The sequence below is a fragment of the Pinus tabuliformis genome, chromosome 4_1 (genome assembly GCF_031772625.1).
Source record: "Pinus tabuliformis cultivar Carrire ecotype Pingquan chromosome 4_1, CPIR1, whole genome shotgun sequence".
NCBI classification, from domain to species: domain Eukaryota; kingdom Viridiplantae; phylum Streptophyta; class Pinopsida; order Pinales; family Pinaceae; genus Pinus; species Pinus tabuliformis.
Genome location: NC_142303.1, coordinates 624018326 through 624044794, shown reverse-complemented (window position 1 = coordinate 624044794; position 26469 = coordinate 624018326). Strand labels below are relative to the sequence as shown.

The following is a 26469-nucleotide window of genomic DNA, read 5'->3' as shown; positions in this document are numbered from 1 at the left end:
GATCTTATGCGATTTCACCATGAAATCCATGTTGTTGTATATTTGTGCATATGAGGCCTGAATATTGGCAATGAACGAGGTGATTTGGTTGTTATTCTAGATGATCATCCAAATCTTTGATTTCTCTAACTCTATTTGTTTCCCTATTTTATTTCCCAATTCAAGCGATGCCCTTTGTATTGCATTGACCATTCATGCATGACAATGATAGTTGTTTGAACAACCTCGAGAGTTTTTACATGATCTTTACACTTCTTCTGCAAGTCGTGCAAGTGGGCATCTTCCTTATGCACAGTGCATGTCGAATGTATTGCGTAAGGAAGAGGTTATTCGAACCGCCTCAGTGCATGTCACAATATTTTCTCCAACATATGCTCAAGCGAGATGGTGTCTTGATGAACTAATCCGTGTCCACCATTATTCCGGTCTTCCATAATGTCGATCCTTTGGAACTTCGCTGGACGCGGAGCGGAGATGGAGTGCTCACTGGAGTCCAGAGTATCCTCCTCTGTATCTCTCCGTGTCTACTGGGCGAAAAGGGAAGGTATGCTCGAGATCTGCAATGGCTAGAAAACAAGACAACATTGGATCCTCGTACCGACAAAAAGAAGCCACGATATGATCCTAGCACTCTGAAAAAATGGAGGGATGCTCTCTATCTTGTCTCCAATAAAAGCAGTTTTGATATGAATGCATACGACGGGTAAGCGCCATACTCTCTCCACTTTTTTTTTCTTAGTTATTTAATGAATAATAAGGTATATCATACTATATTTTCGGAAATGTTTCTCAATCAATATATCGTGCATATTGTTCAGTGACGAAGGGCAGCTAGTTGATGCGGTCGTCGAAGAAGTGTGGTGAAAGGTTAGGAAAACACCTCTTAATGTGGCCAAATACCCTACTGGCCTTGTTGAGAAAATAGAAGACGTGGAAAGAATGGTGCTCTTGCAGCAGCAAAGCCAGAAGACTAAGGTTGTGGGAATTGTGGGTCTTGGCAGTGTAGGGAAAACAACCCTTGCAAAAGAATTTTTCAACAGACACAGATCAAATTATGATTGATCTTGTTTTCTGTCTGATGTGAGAGAAACCGCAGCCAAGAGCTCTTTAAGTTCATTGAAGACACAACTTCTTAAAGACTTGGCTCATTTGCAGGACGAGCAAATAAGAAACATTGATGAAGGAAAAGAGAAGCTCCGAAAGCATCTCTCATCCTCCCCCCAATCTCTGATAGTCTTAGATGATGTTGATCATATTGATCAACTTGACGCATTGTTTTCACCGGTGATAGATACCATTCAGGCCAGTAGTTTAATCTTGGTTACTTCTCACAATAGGGATGTACTTACAAGCTCGGGAATTATATATGCGTCTATTTACAAGCAAACAGGCCTTAACCGGCAACATTCTAGAGCACTATTCTGCTCGCATGCCTTTGACCAAAGTTGTCCTATGACGGGATTTGAACAACTGGTTGAAGATTTTTTGGATTTCTGTGATGGATTGCCCTTATCTCTTAAGGTCATTGGAGCGGTTATTCGTGGAAAAGATTCTGAGATTTGGAAAAGACAGTTAGAAAAAATCAGAAGAATACTTCCCACGGATATTCATAGCAAACTTAAAATTAGCTATGATGGTCTGGATAAAGAGGAGCAGGAACTCTTTTTAGACGTCGCCTGTTTTTCTATAGGAGAAAACAGAGACACCGCCATCACAATATGGAACGGATCTGGCTGGGACGGATGGCTGGTCTCCATATCTTAGAGAACAAAGGCCTTGTAGAGATCGACAGTGAAGAGTGTATAAGAATGCACGACCACCTCCGCGATCTCGGCAGAGATGTAGCAGAGAAGGAACATCCGCTTCGGCTTTCGCGATCAAATGTCAATCTTCTTCGTACTCTTTCCCCCTCATCGCCTGTACGTATGTTGAAGATCTCCACGGATTTTCAAATTAGCATTGCCATATCTAAATTGCCTTTTTGTTTTGAAATTTTTTAAGAAAAAATCATATTTTTAACAGGTCTGAGTGAACAATTCAGATGATGTGAGGAATTAGCATGGATTATGGAAATGGTCGCGAACAAATTTTCAAAAACGTTACGGGCAACTGCAACCTAAGCAGGTTGGAAGTGCTTAGGGGTGAAGGTTCTTTTGTTGAAATCGTATTCAGTGCAGCGGAGTTACGACAACTGATATATCTCCGATGGGAGAACTGTCCGATCTCCTCAATATCTTTCACAATTTCAACAAGGAATTTAAGAGTGTTATACATACAGCACTACTACATGTAGGGGGTTTTAAGTAGGGGGGTTTTAAGACAATATTTAATACAATATTTGAGTCAATTGTTTTAACTTAAGACAAAAAGAAACTTGTGTATTGTCTTAAATATTGTCTTTAAGCAGGTGTCTCAAAATATAATGTCTCAAAAATTTGTCTCTATAAAGATAATATAGAACACATATTATTATTGTCTCTATAAAGACAAGAATTATTGTCTATTAAGAGACAATTTGATTTGTCTCTCTAGAGACAATTTCATTTGTCTCTCTAGAGACAACTTCATTTGTGTCTCTTTAGAGACAATTACATTTTTGTCTTTTTAGAGACAATAGCTGAGATTAAAAACATATTGTCTCTATAGAGACTACATGTCCATAATTCAAACTATTATCTCTCTAGAGACAATATAAAAAATTATTGTAAATAAATAAAATCATTTTGAATGTTCTTTCCAAGTAGTTTCACATTTTTCCAGTTTCACTATAGTTAAAGAAGAATCTGTAGACTGTTGAATGGAAACGACTTTAGATTTAGACAATGCGAATCTTTATGCAGAAATCAATCGAGAGCCCAATTAATGAAATGGCGATACCTTTATGTGTTCGATAGACAACATACCCACAAGAATACCCAGGCAGGCTTGATAGCCACAGTTATCAACTATGTAAACCAATTTCAGAGTTAAAATAAATCCTCAGACATAGCTAGAATTTTCAGAGAAAGTTTTAACAAGCCTAATATTACAAGCAACAATCAACATAACTAGCATTTCCCCCGACAGTACACACCGAAAGGCACTTGAGCATTCTTGAAATATTTGAAGAGTACAAAAAGTTCTTGTGCAAAATGTGCAAGAGTATATAACGGAAAAAAATCGTCTTAGCATATAAAAATAGTTCTGTGATGGAGTTGAGCTAAGATAGCTTAGCTAACTCCACCGATGAAAACATTTGCACAGTACCCAAATCACATATAGAGAGATGTGATAATGCTATTCTAAGCCCCAAATACAAATCAGAATTAAATGTCGGAACTCAAGAGCAAACTCCAATGATACAAAACTAATTGAATCCGCCAATCCCTAAATATGCAAAAGCATGTTAACAAAGCTATTCAAAAGCATCATCATTGTCATCTGGAAGGGGTTAGGCCGCAACTACTACAAGTTCTGCGTCGTACCTAACAACATAAAAGATTGTAAGCCAAAGTTTCAATCTTTTAGAAATGGAACAAATTATTTCAATAAAAGTTAACAAAAAATAATAAGAAAATAGCATTCTACTTACTGCTGCTGGGTTGCAAGGTCTATCTGAACCTCAGGAGGAGCAAGAGTAGGTGACTCCACAAAATGAAGGTATGGATCCCTATAAAAATAACGCATTATAGAATCAATGCAAATTTTAAAATATAACATTCATATTAGGGAGCATCAGAAACTAGATTAAAGGCTCACCCTGAGAGCTTTCGTGCCAAGTACAAGAATGGCTTCTCAAAGTTGTAGTTACTTTTTGCAGATATCTCATAGTACTAAAGATTCTTCTTTCTATGAAAAGTAACTTGCTTAGCTTTCACTTGCCTATTCTTCACATCAACCTTGTTTCCACAAAGATCAATAGGAATGTTCTCACACACCCTGAAATTCACAAAGATATTTAGCTAATCGGTTTAGGCAGTTATGCCACCACACAATTAAGGAACCTTCATTTCTACTTAGAGATCCAACCCCTCTGCAAAAGAGATACTTGCAAAGATCTCTGTGCCACATTGGGACATTGTTGTAAGTCAATCGTGCAGTAACATCAAACATGATAACTTCACATTGCCCATGAATACTGCAACAAACAAAATCCCAATCAGTAAATAAGAAGGAAACAAATAAATAGAAGTGGAAAAATGCGGAACCCTCGCCAATTCAATCAGGAAAATGCCAACAGAAACAGGAAAAGCAAACCAGTATTGATCAAAACAACCAATAACACAGTCTGTCTATAAATTCAAAATTAAACTAAATTAAAATTCAAATAAATATAAGTGGAAAAATACAGAACCCTCGCCAATTCAATGAGGAAAATGCCAACAGAAGCAGGAAAAGCAAACCAGTATTGATCAAAATAACCAATAACACAGTCTGTCTATAAATTCAAAATTAAATTAAATTAAAATTCAAAATAAAGAGACATAAATGAGTAAAACAGAGCACTGATAAAAATAAACCAAAAAAGGGCTCATAGTTGCTCCATTGTCATTGATATTGAAGTTAAAAGGTGTTGCTACTGAGCCCACACTACATACATATCAACACGGGAAAATAGAATTGATAAGTCAAAAGTTCTCTTGGGATCGATCCAAGTTTAAATCCATGTAGGACCTTTTTAAACAAAAAGTTGAAAAGGCACCCCAAAAGCTCAAATGTACAGTGCTCCAATCAACAGGTGTCTACTACACCTGCAGAGGATGACAAAAAACACTACTTTCGTAAAGTCCCAAGAGACCGCTCCTTTACCAAAGGATCCAACAAAGAGAATTATGACAAGGCATGATTAAGATTCTTCATATTAAGGAAAAGATTCAGTTCCTAGAATCCCAAAAAATAAGTATAAGCAATTAATGGTGGTTGAATCTCCTAGAGTGATTTAATTAGAAAACTGATTGTGAGAAGGTAAGGAGAAAGAAAGGGGAAATAGCAAGATTTCCCTTAAGGCTTAAGGCATTATATTATCTTTCTAATTTACACAACCCAAGATCTGCCTGCTGATGAAGAAAATCATATTTGAAGTTTTGTCCATAGGCATATTTATGGTAAAGACTATAGATCAAATTGCAGAACCACTAAAAATAGGATCTGATATTTGTAATTTTTTGTTGGGCCGCCCAGATCCTTGTTGCACTATTCCTGTTATATATGCTCCACTTATCAGCCCAAATGCTCTCCATCTCCTCTCCTCCACATATTTCTTCAGTGTTGCTTCAATTCTTTTGTCTTCTTCTAGACCATTCGTGATTGTCATTGCTTCTCCCAAGCACCTTCCTAGCACCACTGCATCCTCAAGTGTAGAACATCCACCTTGTACTAAGTCTAGAGTCATAGGATGCATTGCATCCCCTGCAACACAGACATTTCCCTTACATAGTTTTCCGAATAACATTGCCCATGGCCACCTCAAGCTGAGTGCGTTAATGTTAAAGTGTCTATTTGAGTTTTCTTTACTATATCCAGAATCTCCTCTGGATAGTCTCGAAGTCTTTCCAATGCATTTTCCAATATACTCTTTGGATCACGTCCAATATTTGAATCTGCAACACATCCAGTTAGGCATGCCTTATATTCTTGTTATTTTCTGTCAAATAGTTCACAGAGCTTGTGACTACTATATGAGGATTATAATATCAAGATAAAAAATTCAAACGCAATGCAGTTGTTCAAAATTATCTGAAAGGAATATAATAGAAGGTTTCAATAATTTTTGAAGAATCTATTTTTAAGATTGATGATTTCCTGCACCTACACATGATCCACAGAACAATTATAACAAAGGGTGCTATAATATTATACCACAAGGAAGTGAACTCTGGGTTGTGAACCAGTAAACATCCTTCTCATTGCATGGAACAAAACCTGCCCACAAACGTTCTCCCCAAAATAACTGCGCCTTTGGCCCAAACTTATGTCCTTCAGGGTACGTTGCCAATCCTCTAATAGCAGATCTCCCAGAAAGACTAGGGGCTGGAAAACCCAACCATTCAGCGACTACGGAATTCCCTCCATCACAACCTATGAGTACCTGTGAGTAGAAACAAATTCCAAATGGTTGAGAGAAACATGATAACATAGAAGATAGATTTAATGATCAAACTTGCATTCAACAGACCCCTGTCGTTTTTTCTCAAATACAAAAGGACATCTAGTACTCGTGTATGAGAGAAACCACCACAGAAATTCATGTCTGATAGAAACCAGCGCATATGGGTTATTAATATTACCTTTGTTTAGCAAGAGGGGATTCAATTCATTACTAAATTTACGCCCAAGTTTTACTACTTCAAATGGGAGTCAGAAGTTTGGATTTAAGATGCTACCTTAGCTTTGATAAGCGTTCCATCTCCCAGTTTTACTATAGTTAAAGAAGAATCTGTAGACTGTTGAATGGAAACAACTTTAGCATTGAATCTGATCGTTCCTGGAGCCAATTCTTTTGCAAGGGTATCCAGAAGCACACTCCTTTGCACGCATCGAACTTCATGATTTCCACTGATAGACAGGAAAAGTACTTAGTATTACAAAGCATGTGAAAAAAAGATGACCAAAATAGTTAATGGGATAGAAAGTACATCATGTCATAGTGGAAATGAGGGAGTGCTGAAGCCATCTCCTAGATGCAGAAATGACCAGGAACAGAAATAAAGAATACAAACAGGTATACCCTAGACAAAGAAGCAGCAGGTGAAGCATTAAAGCTGAAACAGAGAAGCAGAAGCATTAATCTGAAAGAACCAACCAGACTAAAAAGTGAGGGATTTGAGACGAGAAGCATTGGATAACAAAATGGGCAAATCAAGAAAACATCCAATGTAAGTGAGATTTTTTTTTAAAAATAGAAGTTTAAGGTACCCTCTAGATGCGAAATAAAAAGCTACCTGATATCAATCTGGATAGCCATATTTTTTCTCCTCTGTTTTATTATGTTGTTTTTGGATACCAGGTTTCATAGGTGCTGTGATTGCAAAGAATGTTAAGAATGTTGTGCCCAATAAGAATTGGCTTATATGATTTTGAATTTCTATTGGTTAAACTCAGGGTTCACACCTTTTAGGAGTCCATATTCTAGCATGGCATGGACTATCTGCCATGGAAGACCCCTCTAGTGAGCCCTACGGTCATTGTAATCTTGAAAATATTCAAATGAATATGGACATTTTTCTAACTGTCCACTGGGTGCACCTATATCAACCCCCTGTAAACGGTAAAACTAAAAACTAAAAACCTGTGGAGGCTTAGAACACATTCTCTGGTCACAAGGTTTGGAAATGTTAGTAGCCTTACATTTATAGCAAGACATCGATCATCCTCCCTTATGAATCTTGATAAAACAATAGCGCAGGCATTTGTATGAAGAGACTCGAGCATTAGAAAAAGACTGACAGGAAATAGATGAGTGCATGTGTTTTGCACGCTCCATCTCATAAACAGAACGAATGTGTAACAATTGTATATACCTATTACCCAGTTGGATGTGAAAAATGGTGTATATATAGAGCGTATACATGAATTAGAATTGTAGCAGAATCAAAAATGCATGGAAATGCTGGCAACCTTAGATTTCTAGCAAAATCAACAACACGAATATATACAATTTCATGAATTAGACTTGTAGCACCTCAAAAATGTTTGGAAATGCTGGCAGTCTAGGATTAATAGAACAAAACATTGACCATCATCACTTGCGAGCCTCAATAAAGCAATGGCGAGGACATTTGTATGAAGAAACTCTAACATTCGCTAAAGACTAACTGAAAATAGATGCGTGTGTTTTGTATGCTCCAACTCCTGAACAAAAGGGATGACCAGCAGCCCTGTTCCGTGTTGGATGTAAACAATGGTGGATGTACAGCATGTATACAGGAATTGCAGCGAAACATTAAAATAGGATATAAAGACACCCTGGTCATACATCCACTCAGCGCAAGATAAAATGGACGGAAGTATACACATTGAGTATATGCCGAATCGCGATAGAGATGAAAGAATCCTTTCATTCAGAGGTGGATGAGGAAAGCGTGATTCTCCTCCGTTTCTTGGACCTTCAGCACTAGGTGGAACAGGTATCTTTGGTGGACCATCAACACTAGGTGGAGTCATGTTTTAATACAATGAAACAAGTGTCTTCGCTTCAACTAAATGTGTAACAGGCCTACCAGTTGATCCTTAGCAGATTACAGTTGATTGGACCTGCAATTGGGTGAATTACATAAACGATCAAAACCAAAAACTTATGTTTGTATATGAGATAAAAATCCAAGAATATTTCAAGGACATATAGGCAAGCAACCAAATAATAACCGGACAAAGCATAAGAAATTGATAAATGAAAACAGAGCAGGCTAACTGGAAACATTGTAAGACATTGATATGTAAAAGCAGAGCCAAATAAAAAGCAGGTACATGAGCCAGAGGTTTACTTTTTCATTTCAATCCAAAATAATAAAAACCATTTGCAAAACTGCTATGACAGAAAATAATTTTTGAACTGAATTGGACAGAAAAACACATCTAAGGATGGCACATGCATTTTTCAGCAGATTTGCAGCAACCTCAGCTCAACGATATATTAACAGCCAAGTTGGACACTAAATTGGTGTCTGATCCCCTTGTTTGTGAGACAAGGGATCTCATCCACATAGAAATTTGATTGCTAAAGTCTACCATACATGTCAGGGAACCTATCTATTTTTTGTACATTGACGAATCAACCAAATCTGAATCTGAATCTACTGAAAACTTCAAAATATGTATCATAAAAGTAGCCTAGGGTTTATTGTCCATTATCCGAAACTTCTTCAGAATCTCAATTGCTTACTTACCCCTGTTCGAGGACCAGCTCACCTCAACTCAGCCAAACTTCCAAGACCAAGAAATAACACATGAGGTTGATGTCCTTCATGTCAACTTCACTTGCCAGTTTCTTATTGCACCATGGGATAGAGATTTTTAAACTAACTGTTAGGACCAGGTAATCTACATACAACACAAATATAAGCATAGCAAATTTATCATAATCAAACAAATAACAAAATTTAGGACCTGCAACGGTCTTAGTGATGCCCATAAATCCTTAGTGATGCCCAGAATATATCTTGTCTTGTGAGAGAGATTGAATGTTGCCTTGTGGAGGAGGTCGAGTGCTCTGTAGATAGTGTTCTGCTTGTTCAAATGGGTGTCTCTTCACTGGGGGACTTGACTTGAAGGAAGTCCTACTTAGCAAGTTTGGAGCCAAAAAATCAAATTTCAAAATTCAAAGTCTTCTCTTTTGAGCTTTGAAATATCTTTTCAGGGGTTAATCAATAATAATGACATGAAGAACATGTCTTACATTTTCACTACATATTTCAAGGGCTAAAATATAAATTATGAAGACCGACCATAGCTACAAAATTCAACAGGTAGAAGGTGTGAAATCACCTTCAGAGGGATACTAAGTCATCATCATCCTCAATCATCTCTTCATGAAGAAGGTACAATGTTAGCTTGAGAGTGCTTGTCATCTCCTGGGCATAACTAATCTCCAAGCAACGTCCTAGCCTAGATCACCAACATCCAAGCTCTTGAGGTTGAGGGAGGGTCTCATCAACTATGCCAAGTCACCTCCAAGGTCAACGTCCCTCAAAAGGTGCCCAACTTCCTTTGTCAAAATTCTCTATGTCATCGTCAAAATGGTTGGACATCATCTATGAAGAGTTGGAGAAGTATCATATCATCCCTTAAGGGATCTTGGCTGTGCTGGGAAGAATCATCTAACACATACTCAAAGAATCAAGTGAGATCAACATCATTGGTTCAAGAACCATAAATGCATCACGGTGGACCATACTCAATGTCAAAGCCGTCAAAGTACTTCACACAAATATCATATTTAAATGTCCTACTAGCTTATGATTGTGCACAATTTCCTATACTTAGGTATGAGAGGGTTATTACATGACACTATTAGATGTTTCATACCCTAAAGGGAGGAATAGTTCCTAAGTCGGCCCTTTTAAATGATAGGTAGAAGTGCTAGGTGTTATGGGTTGGGGTTTACTTCATGAAAGGTGTCACACTTCACACAAACATCATATTTAAATGTCTTACTAGCTTATGATCATGCACAATTTACCATACTTAGGTATGGGAGGGTTATCACATGACCCTATTAGATGTTTCAAACGCTAAAGGGAGGAATAGTTTCTAAGTCAACCCTTTTAAATGATAGGTAGAAGTGCTAGGCATTATGGCTTGGGGTTTACTATATGAAAGGTGTCATAGTCTTACACTAGGTTATGTGAAATTCATTGTCCATGAGTGCCTTTGTAGAGGGAGCGCTTAGTTGCTTAATGTGTCCTCCCTTGCCTTTTTTTTCCAAGCCCCATATTTGCCTTTTTATTTATTTAACATGGCTTGCTTAAGAAGCTTTATCGATTTATAGAGTAATAGTGATAATATAATCCTCCGCTAATGATGAGTAGTTTATCGCTTCATAGGGGCCGGGATGTTCTTTGAGAGTTCCTTGATAGGCGTTGTTGTTTCTATTTCTTGAAGGCAGTTTATTGGTTGGAGACTGCGCCAAGCAACTCAATCTGCTTTAGGTTGAAGCTGGCCCTTGAACCAGAGGGGGCTTCCTCAATGTTATGAGGCTTTTTGCTGCTCCCCATCACTGAACAGCAGCCTATCAAGCATAATGGTCAGATTTAGGGGTTTTTGGAAGAGTGGTGGCTAATGAGTCACAAATCCCTGCTTAACAAATAAACCCAACCTTTAAGAGACCCATTCAAAGTGCCAGCATCCAACTATGACAGACTAATCAACAACTTGAAGGCCTAGGTAGAATACTTTAGAGACTATCAGCTAACATTTATGCTCTGTCCGAACACTTATATCAACAGATAGGATTGAAAAGCGTGAGAAGATCCTTCATTAACTCAACAAAATATAAATTTCAATTGTGCAATAACAATAATCTAGAGATGTAGAGGAGATCAAAATTAACAATATGTTTACTTAATCTGCCCAGAATTGAACATAACCTTGCTGGGGATGTCAGAGAAGTCGAATCTCAACCTAACCCTTCCCAATAATTGACACAATTGCAAAATATATGATGAAAAGAATATGTGACACAAGAAAGCACGTACACATGAAACAAAATCTGGCAAAAGCAAAAACCAGATCTTTAATTAAAAACTCTGAAATATCAGGCTGTTACAATATACAAGAGTTTGGGTTCCCAAAAGCCAACCCTTTTACAATAAAAAAGAAAGAATATATAGCAAAGCATAATCTTGAAGCAGTTATAATCTTCAGGAATAAAAATTTAATGATATGCTAAAAATCAGTGTTAGAATATCGGCAAAATATCGCAAATATCGCGATATCTTCGGGCAAACGATATTTCAGCAGGTAAATATTGAGATATTTTCACATTTGAAAATATCACGATATTTTGAAAATCTTTGGCTAAATGTTGGCTAAATATTGCCATATTTTGAAAATATTGGCTAAATATCGCCATGTTTTGAAAATATTGGCTAAATATAAGCATGTTTTGAAAATATCGGCTAATGTTTAAAAATCTGAAAAAAATGATTTTTTATGTTTGCCGATTGCCGATAAGATGTTTTAAGGATTCTCAATGATATTTTGCCAATACCGATATTTTCAACACTGGCAAAAATAAAAAATACTTCTGATTTGTTCCAGGAAGGTGTAAAGAATTGAGAACTGAATGCCTTCAAATCTGGACCAAATTCACATCTGCTGCATAATATGCCAACTGTATCCTTTGAATGCTCTTAATGCTGCCTGAATATTCTCATGTAATCTCTGAAAATTTGGAAATGTCCTCAAATAGCGAAATGACTCTATGACTGATAATCTTTAATCACTGGAAATTTGGAATTATGCTGATGCTGTTCCTCCAAATCTGGAACTGATTCACTTGACTGCTGATCCTCTGCCTTTTAAAACTGAAACTATTTAAATTTTTCCTTGAAACTTTATCAACTTAATAAGGCAATCTCTGCCACCTATGTTAGACAACTCTCATTTACAAAACTTCCACCATCAGTCAGGGATTTGGATTTCTCTAGTACTGGCAGAACATCTTTTTCCAAGTCTGATATGTCCATGCGCTACAACTCTGCACATTTCAATCCTAACATTGCTAATTAATAATTATAATGCCTCCTTAAGAGGCCAATCTCCAGCATTACTGTCCAGAATTTGTTGAAATCAGTCATTTTCAATTACTCTTTCAACTGCATGTGTCAGAGTGATGGGTGGTTTTGCTATCTGCAATTGCAGAAATAATATTCCCAGAGCATAGAAATCAGACATGGGTACACAGATACCAGTCCTTTAGTTTTCTGGATCAATATAACAAAATGTACCTGCAGGGATGGTGTCTTTGTATTCTGTTACCCTGGTTGTAGTGTTTGTAGGCACAAGCCTAGCAAGACTCACATCACCAATCTTGCTAATAAATTGTGGTCAAGCAAGATATTAGCAGGCTTCAAGTCATGATGAACAATCGGCTTTGGCTTGGCACTGTGATGAAAAATCCTGTAAATGCCACTTCCCAAGCAACACTGAAGCATGAAAACCATGCAAAGGGAGTACTGTTGCCTTTGCAGTATAGACAATCTTCTAGGCTATCATTTGCCATATATTCATAGACCCAACACCCATGCTTAGGACAAGCTCCAAGCAAAAGTAGCAAAAGTTGAAATTGCTGTTGTATTTCTTGAGCTGCTGCACTTCTAAGAACTTTGATGGCCACTGTGGTATGTTGCAAACTTCCCTTGTGGACTGCAACAACCTCCCTCTCCTATCTTGAATGATTCAGATGAAAAATTTGTGGCAGATTAAATTTCTTCTATTGAGTATATTTTGTATCCTTGATGAGTAGATGCATGTGCTTCCTGTGCTTTCCTTCTCCCTTCTGTCCTTTGGAGAGCTAGTTCATTGGATTTGATCTTTTTTTATTTAGTGATTCTTCCTGGGCTACAGCAAACATACCTAGAGTATGCTTGTGTTCAAGCCTTAACCTTCTAGCTCAATCATAATGTTTTTCTAGATCTGTGACAAAGGTTCATTCACTTTCTCTAATGTAGATGTTATTTCATATTTCATAATCACATGAGACGTTGTCATTTTCATGACCACCTCTCATGCTGTTAAAGAAAACAGTTGTCTTGAGAGAGCTCAAATTGTTTCTATATGAACTGCAACTGGAATGATCTCTAAAATATTCTAAACTGCCAATTTCGAACGTTGTAGATGAAGCTGGGTGAACTGAAGCCAACATGCCTTGTGATATTTTATATACAGCACAAATACTTGGGGCATTTTCCTTAATAGTTGTTGTTACATCAATGCCCTTGAATCAATGAAGTAAACAATGAAACCAATCTTCTTAAGCTTCTCCACCTCAATAATGTTCTGGCCAACAAAACATCAACGTCAACATCTCTAAGATGAGGGCAACATCTCTAAGATGAGGGAAGCATGACAAATGCATTTTCCTTATTTTCGCTCAGAGTTGTTTTCTCTGTATCAAAACTGGGCTCTAAAATATGCCCATACCCAATCTGCAACTTGACCTTGCACACATTGAATCTACGGCCAAATCAATACTTTATAAGGCATCTAAGATTCATTTCTATTTTTTGTAAATAAATCTGAATACCCTTTCATGATGTCTATACAAGATCTGTGTGATAAAGCGGTGGTAGCTGAATAGATGCGGTTGATCTGGATTGGGGCACTCTACATATTTTAACCCCTTCTCTATTGACATTACAAGTTTATACTTGTGCGACTTTCCTCACCCGTCCAGTGTTATTGGCCACAATATTCTTGGCATGATTTATGTCTTCCTTTGAGTGCTACAGGTCCAGAACAGTGGAAATTGAGGCACCTCTTAACCAATATTACAGGCCTGTATCTTTTGAGACCTAATGATTCAACACCAGAAACTATTCCATAGTAAACCTGCTTTCACAATCCTCGATCCAGAACTGGTGTGATTTACACATGAATTGGAGTTTAGCTACAATGTGCTCAAAGCAGTTTCTTTTTGGCATCATATTTATCTAGATTCTAATCTATCGCCAGGAAATTCATCCAAATTGTTGACTATCACCCAAAGAATCAGCGATGCCAATCAAAACAATCAGGAGATTGTCGTGGAGTTAGCTTCCTCAATAGTAATAGCACCATAATCTTTTCTTCATGAAAGGTGTGTGCAAGCTTCCGCAAATAATAATGCAGCGACTATGAATGCAAGAATGCTCGCATTCAGGGTTCAGAATCTGAAGCTAGATAAGGTTGCATATTAACATGAACAATAGCAGGTAAAGGATATGCCATTGTTTTTCCAGAGCCTGTATCAACAATACTAATCAAATTTCGTTCTTTGAAAGCCATGGGCTGCAAATACTGTTCCATTGTAAGGATATCAACACCCATAGCACATGTGTCGTTCATTGTTTGCTTTATCTCTTTATCAGATTCTTCAAGACCCAACATTATGGAAGATTTGGTCACCATTTCTCCCTTGAATCCCTTCACATGCTTCAATATAAGTAAGCTCTGGTCATACCCTCATCAACATATCTACATTGATGAATTTGAGCAACAATGGCCCTCCAACCTTACGGTTGTCAACATCTTGATGTCGGATTAGCTAAACACTTGCACACCTTTCAGGATCACGATGAATAAGCTGGGCTATTTCTGGTTGACCACATGGATTTACAGCTTCCTGTCCTCCTTGAGTTGTAACAGCTGCATGTTGAAACCACAAGCTGTTAGCGGAGGGGAGTACTAGCTGTAAGTGGTTTTTATGAAGGGGCCTCTGCTGTTTACCATGTAGTGCTGTTTACTAAATACTAATCAGTACAGATAGGTGTCCATGAGGTATGTATAATAATTTTCTTTTAAAGGGTCCATCATAAGATGTAGTAGGGTTGAATTTATGGGTTTATATTTTAAGAAATACCCTAGTATTTAGAAACCTTAATCTTTAAGTATTTGTTCCTTATGATTTGATTTCTAGGGCGTGGGATAATCTCTAGAATGACATAAAGGGAAAAGAGTATGATCTAAGGTTTGAATTTAAGAAACCCTAAAAAGGCCTCTTGATTACATAAAAACCCTAGAAAAGTAACTTGACATCATGTTTTGGAATAATATACTGCTTGGGTTACTTGTTAAAATAGTATTGTATGTACAAGAAGAAGAAAAACGGATGGGGTGATCCATTTGAAGGCATGATGTAGCTCTTCGTAACACCTCATAAATCATGGAGTCGTTGTGCAAAAACTTTATTAAATATATGCCCTAGATTTCTCAACAAATAACATAATCAAACTCACACAAATAAATGGTTGAATCTTACATTTTGCATAACATTAGATGTATATGGGGGCATTAATGATCCCTGCATGCCAACATTGGTTGTATTGAGGGGCATAAATGAATCCTGCATGCCAACAAAATGCACGCTTAGTAAAAACACAAATATTAATAAATATATATAGTGAAATAAGTTAACTAAATGCACAAAAATATTGATCAAGTTTTACCACTATCATTACCTTAGATGTATTATAAGGTGTTATAGGCGTTGGAATGACTTTAGCGATTGCCTGCGTTCCACAAACATAAATTAGCACAATATAATAAGGAATATAAGATAATTGAACATATAAAAGACAATATTCAAGCTTACCTCATGCATCATCATAGCAGCATCTTGCCCTAGTGCATTTGTTAACATTTCCATAAAAGTAGTGAATATCATTGAATCCCCCATAATAGCATCGGTAACAACCATGGGTACATTCTTAAGAAAACACATAATAACATAAAAATAAGAAAACCTTGATCAAAAAACCGATAAGAAAATAGAATCGGTAACACCAAATATATATGTCTTTCAAGTAAAACCTTAAACATTCAAATTACTTGATGTTCATTACAATTAAAAACTCAATACTTAATTTGTAAAGAAAAATTATATTGCAGTGAATCCATATAACCATCTTAAAGTAAACATAGTGATCGAAAAATGTCATCCTCACAAGTAAAACATTAAACATTCAAATTACTTAATGTTCATTACAATTAAAAACTCATATGTGTAACTTGTAAAGAAAAACTATATTGTAGTGAATCCTTAAAACTATCTTAAAGTATACATAGTGATCATAAAATGTCATTCCCGGATGAAATCTCCTCATCTGATGGCATATATACCCCATCATTAATAGACCCTAAATCCACAAATAAATTAATACCATCATTTTCATAGTCTTCATCACCTTCAATTACAGGTAAATTTAAATCAATGAATTCATCATCTTCATGGAGTTGATGCCCATGTGGTTGCTCATGTCCTTCAGAAACTTGAATAAACTCGTCTTTGCCTTCATCTTGTTGATATGCATCATTGACAATAAATTCTTCATCATCTCCATCTTGGCCATCTATGTCTTCAGGGGGAACTTCTGCATCTTCAAGTAAATCATGGTCCTCTACATCTTGAACAAATGTTACTCTTCGTCCTCTTGGATCATAATCAATCACAAATGACCAACCAGGCCGTTCTAAATTTGGAATGAGAAAATTTTGGTCACATTGACTTGGAAACACATAAGGTTCAGAAGTGGCTTCAAACCTAGATGTATTGATCATATGGAATCCATTATCATGGAGCAAGATAGTTTTTTCTTCTCCCACTTCAATAAGCTTGTACCATTCAACACAAAAACTAACTTTCGTGAAAGACATTAAATCAAGCTCGATAATGTCCTCCAACACTCCATAGTAGCGAAGTGTTCTTGTGATTGGTTGTCTATCATTTGCATGTGAACGACATTCCACCTCAAATGATGTTGAAACTCCACAATCATAAGTTTTTCTCTTTTCATCAACTTTTTTGATGCGAAAATGATGACCAAAATTCCACATTCCTTTGTAATATCTTACCTAAATTCACATAAATATCAACTAATTAGATTCAAGGATATGAAATGTAACAAAAAATTTATTAAATATATGCAATATATTAATATATATCACCTCCCCATTTATGGATCCTTTAATGAAATTCAATTGTTGTTGTGTTACTCTATTATTCCCTTTTGTTGCCTCATGTTCAATATTGGCCTTTAGCCAATTCCACGAGCATCTCTCTGGCCACTTTCTTTTATGGCTTGTAGGCAATCCTCGAGTAGTGTTTTGACCATGTCTATTATATATATCGGCCCATGCATTTTCATCTTCTAATTTCTTTTTTTCAGTGTACTTCTCCATCCATTCCAACATAAAGTCAGAATTGTATGCAACATACAAATGTAATGCCTCCCACTCCTTCACATCTACAATGAAATTTTTTTTTATTCAATGAATTAATAATTATTTAAAGCCATGTAATATAAAACTTAAGATACAAAAAACTCCTAACATTTTTTTATACCTTTTATCCTATTTGAAGTCCCTTCTCCCTCTAATTTTTCTCCTTCAAATGATTGAGATTGGTTATAATTCCATAATTGCAGAGCTTCAAAATGCAATTGAGGTAAGTACTCACTCAAATGAACCATGGCCTGGAAAACCATGTACCCCTCAACTATGGACCCTTCTGGTCGAGCCTTTTGCCTCACAAATTGTTTCAAGACCTTCATATATCTCTCCACGAGCCACATTGTTCGAATATGAATAGGACCACACTGTTCAATCTCTTCTACTAGGTGTACAGGGTAGTGCTCTTGAGAATTAAAGAAGCTTGGAGGAAGCACATTTGAATATCACACATCAAAAGTGAAACATTCCTCTTCCAATACTTCAAGTCATCCTGGTGTATCTCTTTAGATGAGACCCACCTACAAGTATTACAATAAAGACTTGTTATTTCTTGTAAACTAAAAGTAGAAACTCATATAAATGCATAACCAATGTTGCACTTCAAATGATAAGAGTAATGGAAGAGTATGCATGATGGATTGAAAAATACCTCAGATATTTACATAATTTGTAAATAGTCAAAGTGACATGTGGTCAAAAGTACTTGGTATTGCTGCAGGCAACACATACTGCATGACCATTAACAAATAGCCATGTTCAAATATGCATGAACTAATTTCATCACTATACTAGCATGTCTATTAACAAATAACCATGTTCAAATATGCATGAACTGATATTATCACTAGGATATACAATTTTATAATTAAGTTTCCAACAAATATAACATGTGACAACGTTACCTTTATCCAATTGCGCCAATCATGTGTTTTTAGGCTTGAGAACTCTGATTCATCTCTTGTGAATAAGTTTTTTAATGTCGCACCAAAGCCAAAAGGAAATCTTATGCTTTTCATAGTAGAAATGATGTTTTCTTTCTCATTTGATGTAAATGTCCATGGTGCATGAACATATGAGTTGTCTTCGTGCAACCACATGTTCGGCATGATATTGGCAACTCGAAGGTCCTTTCTTAACTTTATTTGTGCTTCAATGTTATTTCCATTTAGATGTTTCCACAAGCACTCTACCACATTTTTCCCGATGTGCATAGTATCAAATAGGTGGGCTATTGGCAATCTCTCATAATATTCTAATTTGTAGAAAATAGAGAGTCTTTTCATTCCTAGGGGAAAGCCTGTCCCTTCTTTTTTTTCATACATCACTTTCCACCTAGCAGGGTTCATCTTTATTTGCTTCCTCATTTCCACTTCCTTTCCATTGAACATATTCTTATCACACACTCGATAGCGATGATTTTGTGGTAAGAATTGTTGATACTCATCATAGACGGTTTTATTGAGATCCCTTGACTGCCTGTGCAACAATTTTGGCCCACATGATGGACAACCATGTTTCCCCTTTGTTTGTAGTCCTAAAATAAGATTGGAACCATATTTAGTAAATGTTAAAATGAATGTAATAATTATAAATGTAATTTATATTATATTACCACAACAAATAGAGAGCCCCGGGGCATCATGAATTGTCTAGATAAGAATTGCATGAAATAGGAAGTTTCTATCATTGATAGGTCTTGATACATCAAACATATTTACACCATCCCATCATTCACGAAGCTCATCAATGAGGGGCTCCATGTATACATCCATATCCTTTCCCTGATATTTCCCTAAGTGAACAAAGAGTTATTTATTAGGATTAACTGAATTGAAATATTTTTATATAATCTTCAAGAAAACATTGCATTCACATGTTCTAGTACCTGGTATGATAAGAGTTAACATTGCATGTTCCTTTTTCATTGCCATCCAAGGGGGGGGATTGTTGTTTATAATTAACACTGGCCAAACAGAATATGTTGTTCTAAGATCTCCAAAAGGATTTATGCCATCCATTGCTAGAGAAATTCTTGCATTCCTTGGCCCATTTCTGAAATGTGGCCATTTTACCTCAATATCTTTCCAATATTTACTATCCGCAACCATACGCATGACACCATCTTGGCTCCTCCCTTGTGCATGATGATCCATATATTTTTCCAACTCCTTGCATTTGAACATTCTTTCAAACCTTGGCTTTAGTGGAATGTGTCGTAATACTTTATAAGGAACCTTCTTGGATAATTGACCTTGACGATACCTATTTGTGTGACACTTTGGGCATTGTTGTAAATTTGCATTATTTCCATAGTACAATATATGGTCATTTGGACATGCATCATATGTCTTGTACTCCATTCCAATGTCTTTCATTATTGAAGATACTTCTCTATGAGAATGAGGCAACTTATTGTCCTTTGGAAGTATTTTGTTTTCCAAAAGTCTGCATAGTGCAACAAATGATTTTTATAAGTATACACAATATTCAAAACTTTTAAGACATCTAGAGAATTAATTTATAGGAATATCAATCCAACCTTAATATTTCAGTAAAGCATGTGTTTGTCAGTCCATGTGTAACCTTCAAGTTCAACAACAACATAAGTGTCACCAATATAGAAGATTTAGCATTTGCATAAAGAGGTGTCCTAGCCAAATGAGCTAGGGGTGAATCAACAACTTCTTCAAAAGATGTGTAGAAGTCTTGGATAAATTCATTGACACCGGCCTCATTTATCTACGAAGTGGCTTCTTCCATAAATGTGTCTTGTCCTTCATCTTGAGAGTCGCTATTATCAATATCATCCATTGGTTCTTCACGAATATTGGGAACTAGAAGCGGCTTTTCATAAATAAAAAAATCAAATGAAATGATCAATAATAATGTATTAAATAATGTGCATATTTATTTATTATAAGAATAAAAATGTGTTAATTATAATGTACCTCTTCTATATAAACTCCATGTTCCAATCTATGGATACCAACAAGCCTTCGCTTCTTTAGTTTCCTATTTTGGCACATTTTGCAACTGCAATATATCATTTCATTGAAGTATTCATCTGTAACTGGAGTAGGTCTTGTTTCCCGTTCATCTGAGTATTCAGATGACAATGTGCTATTTCCCTGAATGCACCATGTTTTTTAAACAATAAGACTGCAATTTTTAACTTGGGTATTACTTATTTTTCAAGAGAACATGACCAATGAATAAACCTAGGGAGTGAATCTATGAATATGTAGTTTTTCAGTGTATTTTTTGGCTCTTTGATCACTTGATTGTTTGTAATTTTGTTTTTTTGTTGTTTCAAGGTAGTGTTTAGTGCTTCTGTAGGAATTAGAAATGAAAAAAATTGAGAACTAGGTTCAAAACCCTGAACAAAACTCTACCAATGTGTTGAGTGAGCATTGAAGATCTGTCCAACACTTTGAGGCAAGCTTATTAGAGTGTTCCAACAAGCATTTAACTAGTCACAAACAAACTTTTGAAGTATCATTTTAATGTTATTTCTAAAAACAAATCCAACCTCTAACTAAATCAACAACATAAATAATACAAATACCAAAAGCAACATAAATACCTGGTCTGCCATTTTGTATAGAATAATGTAATAGAAATCTACGAAGAAAAGTTTGTGGACACTAGTTAGGATCATTACATAAATAAATGTTGAAATATATGACAAGTAGGAACTTTACCAATTGGATAATCCTTTGAAGAACCCTGAGGTTACAGAGGGATATAATATAGCTGTGGAAAAGAATGAAGTTGAATATGGAGCATGCCAGGAAAGCATTTTTATTGTTGATGGCATAACCGATGCAAGTCCAATTAGAGAACAATTGTTTGATATGGACAAAAACGAAAAACATGAGTGATTCATTGACCCTGCCAAAATTGAGGGAAGCAATGGCTAGGAAGCTGGAGAGACCCAAAATTTCAAAGTTGGAGAAAATATACAGATTGTGATGAGAAAGCAAGAACCTTCCCAGTTTGATACTCCATTGAGGATCCCTATGGTTACGGAGGGATATAATATATCTCCTTGTTTAAGCACCTGATTTGGCCTGGACTCCAGTATTCCATCCAAAAGTTCAGGAACCTAGAAAAAGTTACAATATATCCCCTTGTTTAAGTATGAATGAATCTCTTCTAGAAGACAAGGATGTGTGCAATCAACAACTTTCCTTGGATAATCCATTGAAGAGGCTTGAACATGCCGAGGGACCAGAATATGATACCCTAGTGAAAAATCTTGAGCTTATAGAAATTGATGTGACATCAGAGACTGAATATTTGTCACTGCATGTCCCACTTGGAGACCATGTGTGTGTCATGGAGAAGGATGCTACGGTTTTGGATGGGACAGATCATTCTGAAAGTATTCTCCTCACATAAAATCCTGTAGAATCTGGAGAAGTAGCTGAGGGTTATACTATTTTGGATGATATGAATGTTCCTAGTAAAGGGGATTCAAGAAGAACCAAACTTGTAGACAGAATACTGACTTTGAGCAATAGATTACAAAATTTGCAATTGGACTTACAAGGACCATTCCCTATATTGTTGATAAAGAAAATTTCCATATTATATGTGATTTTATCTTGCTGGTAAAAGCAAGTTGTGTGTGATATGGACCTATTTCATGCTAAAGAATTAGAGTCTAGTGCCAAACACATGATCACATATCCAAGAAAAAGATCATCCCAGTGCATCTCCTAGAATGGTAGATATCAAGTGACACAATGTGGCCATTTATTGCACAAAAGTTGAATTATATAGCAATGAGCCAATAGGGAGTGCATTTTCATAAAAGGATGACCTCATTTCTCAAAACACACCCAAAGGAACTAGGATTGTTACAATGTTGTATGTTGGGTTAGGGTGCAACACTATCATGTTATAAGACACAATTGCATATAAAAGGTTAGACTCCATTATTAATTTAAATTGTGATGCTAATTTACAACTAATTATTGAATTTTTTGCATTACAACACTAAAAAAAAATATAATTGAGTGAAAAAAGCAAAACCAACATCACAAGAAAAACTCAATATGGTATGATGTCCTCTTGAAGAAACCAACCATGTCAAATGTGAGGAATATCGAGAGAGGATGAATGTAGAAAAACCCCTAAATCTTGCAGAAATGGTGAGGATCCTAAAGTAGAAACACTCCTAAATCTTGCAGAAATAGTGAGGATCCTAAAAGAAATACTCTAAAGCTACGTGATAGATAATGAAAGGATAATCCAAGAGAGAGAAAGACCATTAGAATTGAATGCATTGTTGCTAGAAAATCTATCTGAAATTCAGAAGCAATTGCAACAAAGACCTAATGATACCAATGATTAATTTCAAAGATAAAGATTCGTTGAGAGGTTAAAAAACACATATTATCTACAAATAAAATGAGGAAAATCACCTCCATAAAAATACACCATGCTAAAAGGATAGATACATCTAGTAACAAATCATTATTTGATTCGTCTAAGGTTGGGATAGTCAATTCATATGAGCTTCTTGGAAATGGTTCCAAGAGTGAATTACATAAGAAAAATAAAAATAAGCATTCTTGAACAAAACTTCCTTGAAGGAGAATAGATTCAAATCACAATAATGCAAGACTTTAGGAAATAGTACCAAGATGAGTTTCTTAGCCAAGATAAAACTATAATAGAAAGATATAAGTGTGAAAAAATACTAGATAGTTACTTGCAAAACAAGAAACAAGAGAGAATAAAACCACTAAGAAATTAACTAATGAACGAGAGAGACAATTCAAATTTCTAATAAAATCTAATAATATGTTATTGATGAACATGAATGCAATATATAGACTCTGCTAGAGACCAATTAATTCAAATTAGGTTGGGGTTCCATGTTCATGCACTAGTATAATTCAAAAGTACTTTCCCTAGTTGGGAAACACGTTAAATTATACTCACAAACCCAAATATACCCTTAAAATAATCCCAATGCCTACATCTATACCATGAAAATAATCCTAATTCCTACAGCTATACCAATGAATACAGCTACGCAAGGAAAATAATACCAATTCCAACATCTTTGCAAGGGAAATACATCAAATTGAAAGGAAAATACCTATGGAAAATAAACCCTTTGCTGTCTTCCTTGAAACTTCTAGCTCAGCTTCGAGTTCCTTTGCAAAATAATAGTGAAAGCCCTAGCAAATAAAAACTAAAACAATTTGGCGCCAAAAAGATTTTCGACCTCTACACCAAAGAAGTTTCAGTGGTTTCAGCTATCTTGTTTCCATTTTAAGCCAGCCTGTTTCCATTTTAAGATGGCCTAGCCCGTTGTTTCCTACTGTTTCCCACTCAGTCGACACCCATGTCTCCCACTTTTCCTAAGAATGAGGGTCTTAATATCTATCTCCCGCCACCCACGAATAAACGAGTATGTGCTCTGCTGCCATTGGGCCTCATGCCCTTAATGCCCATCATAGAAACCCTAGTCTCGTGGCTCTCAAACATTGGTGTTTGTCTCTCCATTTTCTCGACAAACCCTCCATTGCAATGGGGCAAATGAGGAGGAAGGTTTGGTTGTAGAAGCAAAGGTGTTGGTTCATTGCAGTGTGGAGGAAGGTTTGGTTGATGAAGATGCGGCACCATTTTCCAGTGGATTCATAATGGAAAGTCATGGCAGGAATCAGGCAAGGAATGGAGTAGTTCTGCCAGGCCCACCGCTAGATTCCATTCCATCAATTCCTCCCAAAAGCCCAATTTCTCGTGCTGTTTGGAGAATCCCTCTGGAACAAATCGAGGCGATTCTCTAGCCATCTCTTAGCACAACAAAAACAAAGTGACATTGGTGTGGCACTGTCACCATCTTCGTGAATCTGCAAACATTTCTCAGTATTTTTCATTCCTCTGTTCCTTGCAGAAACCCTCTCTGTTCCTTGAAACCCTCTATGTTCCTGTGTATATAATTATGAATACAAATTGGCAAAACCAAAGTAATTAAGGTATCAAACCAATGAGTCATGAGTGATCTTGCAAAGCGGCCATCACCATTGTTGACAGATGAATTCGTTAGTGCAAAAATATGATCGCGAGTTAATGTAGATCAACGTGTTTCTACAAGCGGCTTTGAGAATCTAAGTGTGGAATCGCCATATTAGAATATTTTAGAACTGATTGTGTACGCAATTGGAAATAAATTGGTATTTAAATCGAACATTGGTTCCTTGTTCGATTTAATTCATTTAAAATGAGGAAATCATACTTAGGGAAACCCTAACCTGCAAAATTGAACCTCAAAAATATTAAATAAAAAATGAGTACATCGAGCGTGTAAAAATGAAATCAAACCTTTGCACATCGACCTTGGCAAAACGAACCTGGGTGCATTGGCTGCAAAATAACTCTGAAAAACATGAAATCGAAATGGGTACATGGAGCATGTAAAAGATGAAATACTACACATGTTCTCTAAGATAGCATTAACCGAGTTAATAATTTAACTAGCATTGGAAAACTAAGTCAATACTACCTAATTTAACTAGCATTTATTTTCAAATAATCAAGTATCAAAACCAACGAGTTATGATGATATCTATGTGAATCGTAAAAGTAAGTCAATACTACCCAATTTAGCTAGCACTATAAATATTATTCAAAGACACAATGATAAGCATTAAAATTTTGTTGAATACATCTAGTTACTTGTCATGTCTTCACTGCTAAGTTTTGGTACAATTATAGAGTATCACATTGTGATGTAAATGTAGTCTAAATTAAAATTTTTAAATTACACCATTTATTACTATATCTACTAAACATAATACAATGACCACAAGGTACCACTACTCATACTAACATGACAAATAATTGAGCTACCACTATAACAAATAGATTTTCACTACCATGGACATAGATAAATTAAGGATTACTTTTTCACATGTATAAAAAAATATATAGATATAGTTTCCCATTGTTACATCTATCACGCTACTTATGACAACACTTACTTTAAGACAATCTCCCCTTAACAATAAGGACATGATTATTGAAGCAAACTAATTTAATAATATAAAAGAGAAACACATTTATTATATTGGGACAAATATACTAACCTTGGATCTATCAAGGGAGGAATGGGATCATATTACTATAAGTGAAAACCTCTTTTACAATGTGAACTTTTGAGTAAATTTTTGCATCATATTTATCATCTCAACACTTATAGATCTATGTGAGTTCTCTTCAACAATTTTATCTTAATTGTTTTAAAACTAACATCGGACATTAAGTCAAGCCGACTATTCACTTTCCAAGGCAGAGAATATGTCAACTTGGCAGTTACCTGCATTATAACTTAATATTAAATACTATTCTTATTTTTTATATTAATATGAATGCTTCTAATATTTAATATATTGTTAAGTAGATTACCCATTGAATAATTAGTGAAGTAGCTAATATTGGATGAGAGAGGTGTACGCCTAAAATTTTGGCTACCACGGGTTAAATTTGGTGTTTGTATCATGTCATGAAAAATTAGATTTCACACCTCTCCAAGAATCAATCAAAATAATTTACACATACCAATCAAAGGCATTCAATAGATGGTTAAAGTAGTGGTTGGGAGGAGTTCATTGTCAAAAACATCCAAGGGTTTCCAAACTAGAGAAACAAGGGCATGTGTTTGATTTATGGGCTATCGTTTAAAAATTTTCTACGAGAAGAGGAGTTGGTGGGAGTCCTTATGGCAAGGGCTTGCACCTCTTCCTTTATTTCTTAAAGTAGGCTTGAAATAAGTGATTATAGATATATGATACATATAATATGCAAAGCACTCACAACACAATAATATTGAACATTTGCATGAGACATAACTTAATTTATTTTCAATATATTTTTGCTTTAAAAAAGGAAATATATGCTACCATGATGCAATACAATGATTCACCAACATTGGGCACCAAACAAATGAATTGGACCATGGATGTTACGTACGATGACAATCATCCATGATAAACTATGATTATTAGCCACTCTGCAATCAAAGGCACAATGCAGGGACAACATGTA

At 35.8% G+C, this 26469-nt stretch overlaps 1 protein-coding gene and 1 pseudogene across 1 annotated transcript; one reads left to right on the top strand and one right to left on the bottom strand.

The window, feature by feature from the left end:
* Positions 1-474: 474 nt before the first annotated feature.
* On the top strand, positions 475-1764 carry LOC149177571 (disease resistance protein L6-like). Its single transcript, XM_089421795.1, has 2 exons — positions 475-544; positions 1088-1764. Exons 1-2 carry the CDS (start codon positions 475-477, stop codon positions 1762-1764), a joined length of 747 nt encoding a protein of 248 aa, XP_089277921.1.
* A 1666-nt stretch (positions 1765-3430) lies between these two features.
* On the bottom strand, positions 3431-15817 carry LOC149177570 (monooxygenase 2-like; annotated as a pseudogene).
* Positions 15818-26469: the final 10652 nt, after the last annotated feature.

Coding starts and splice junctions, on each gene's coding strand:
- LOC149177571 (XM_089421795.1), top strand. CDS start 475: ATGGAGTGCTCACTGGAGTCCAGAGTATCCTCCTCTGTATCTCTCCGT. Junction 545..1,087: donor CTACTGGGCGAAAAGGGAAG/GTATGCTCGAGA, acceptor CTGATGTGAGAG/AAACCGCAGCCAAGAGCTCT.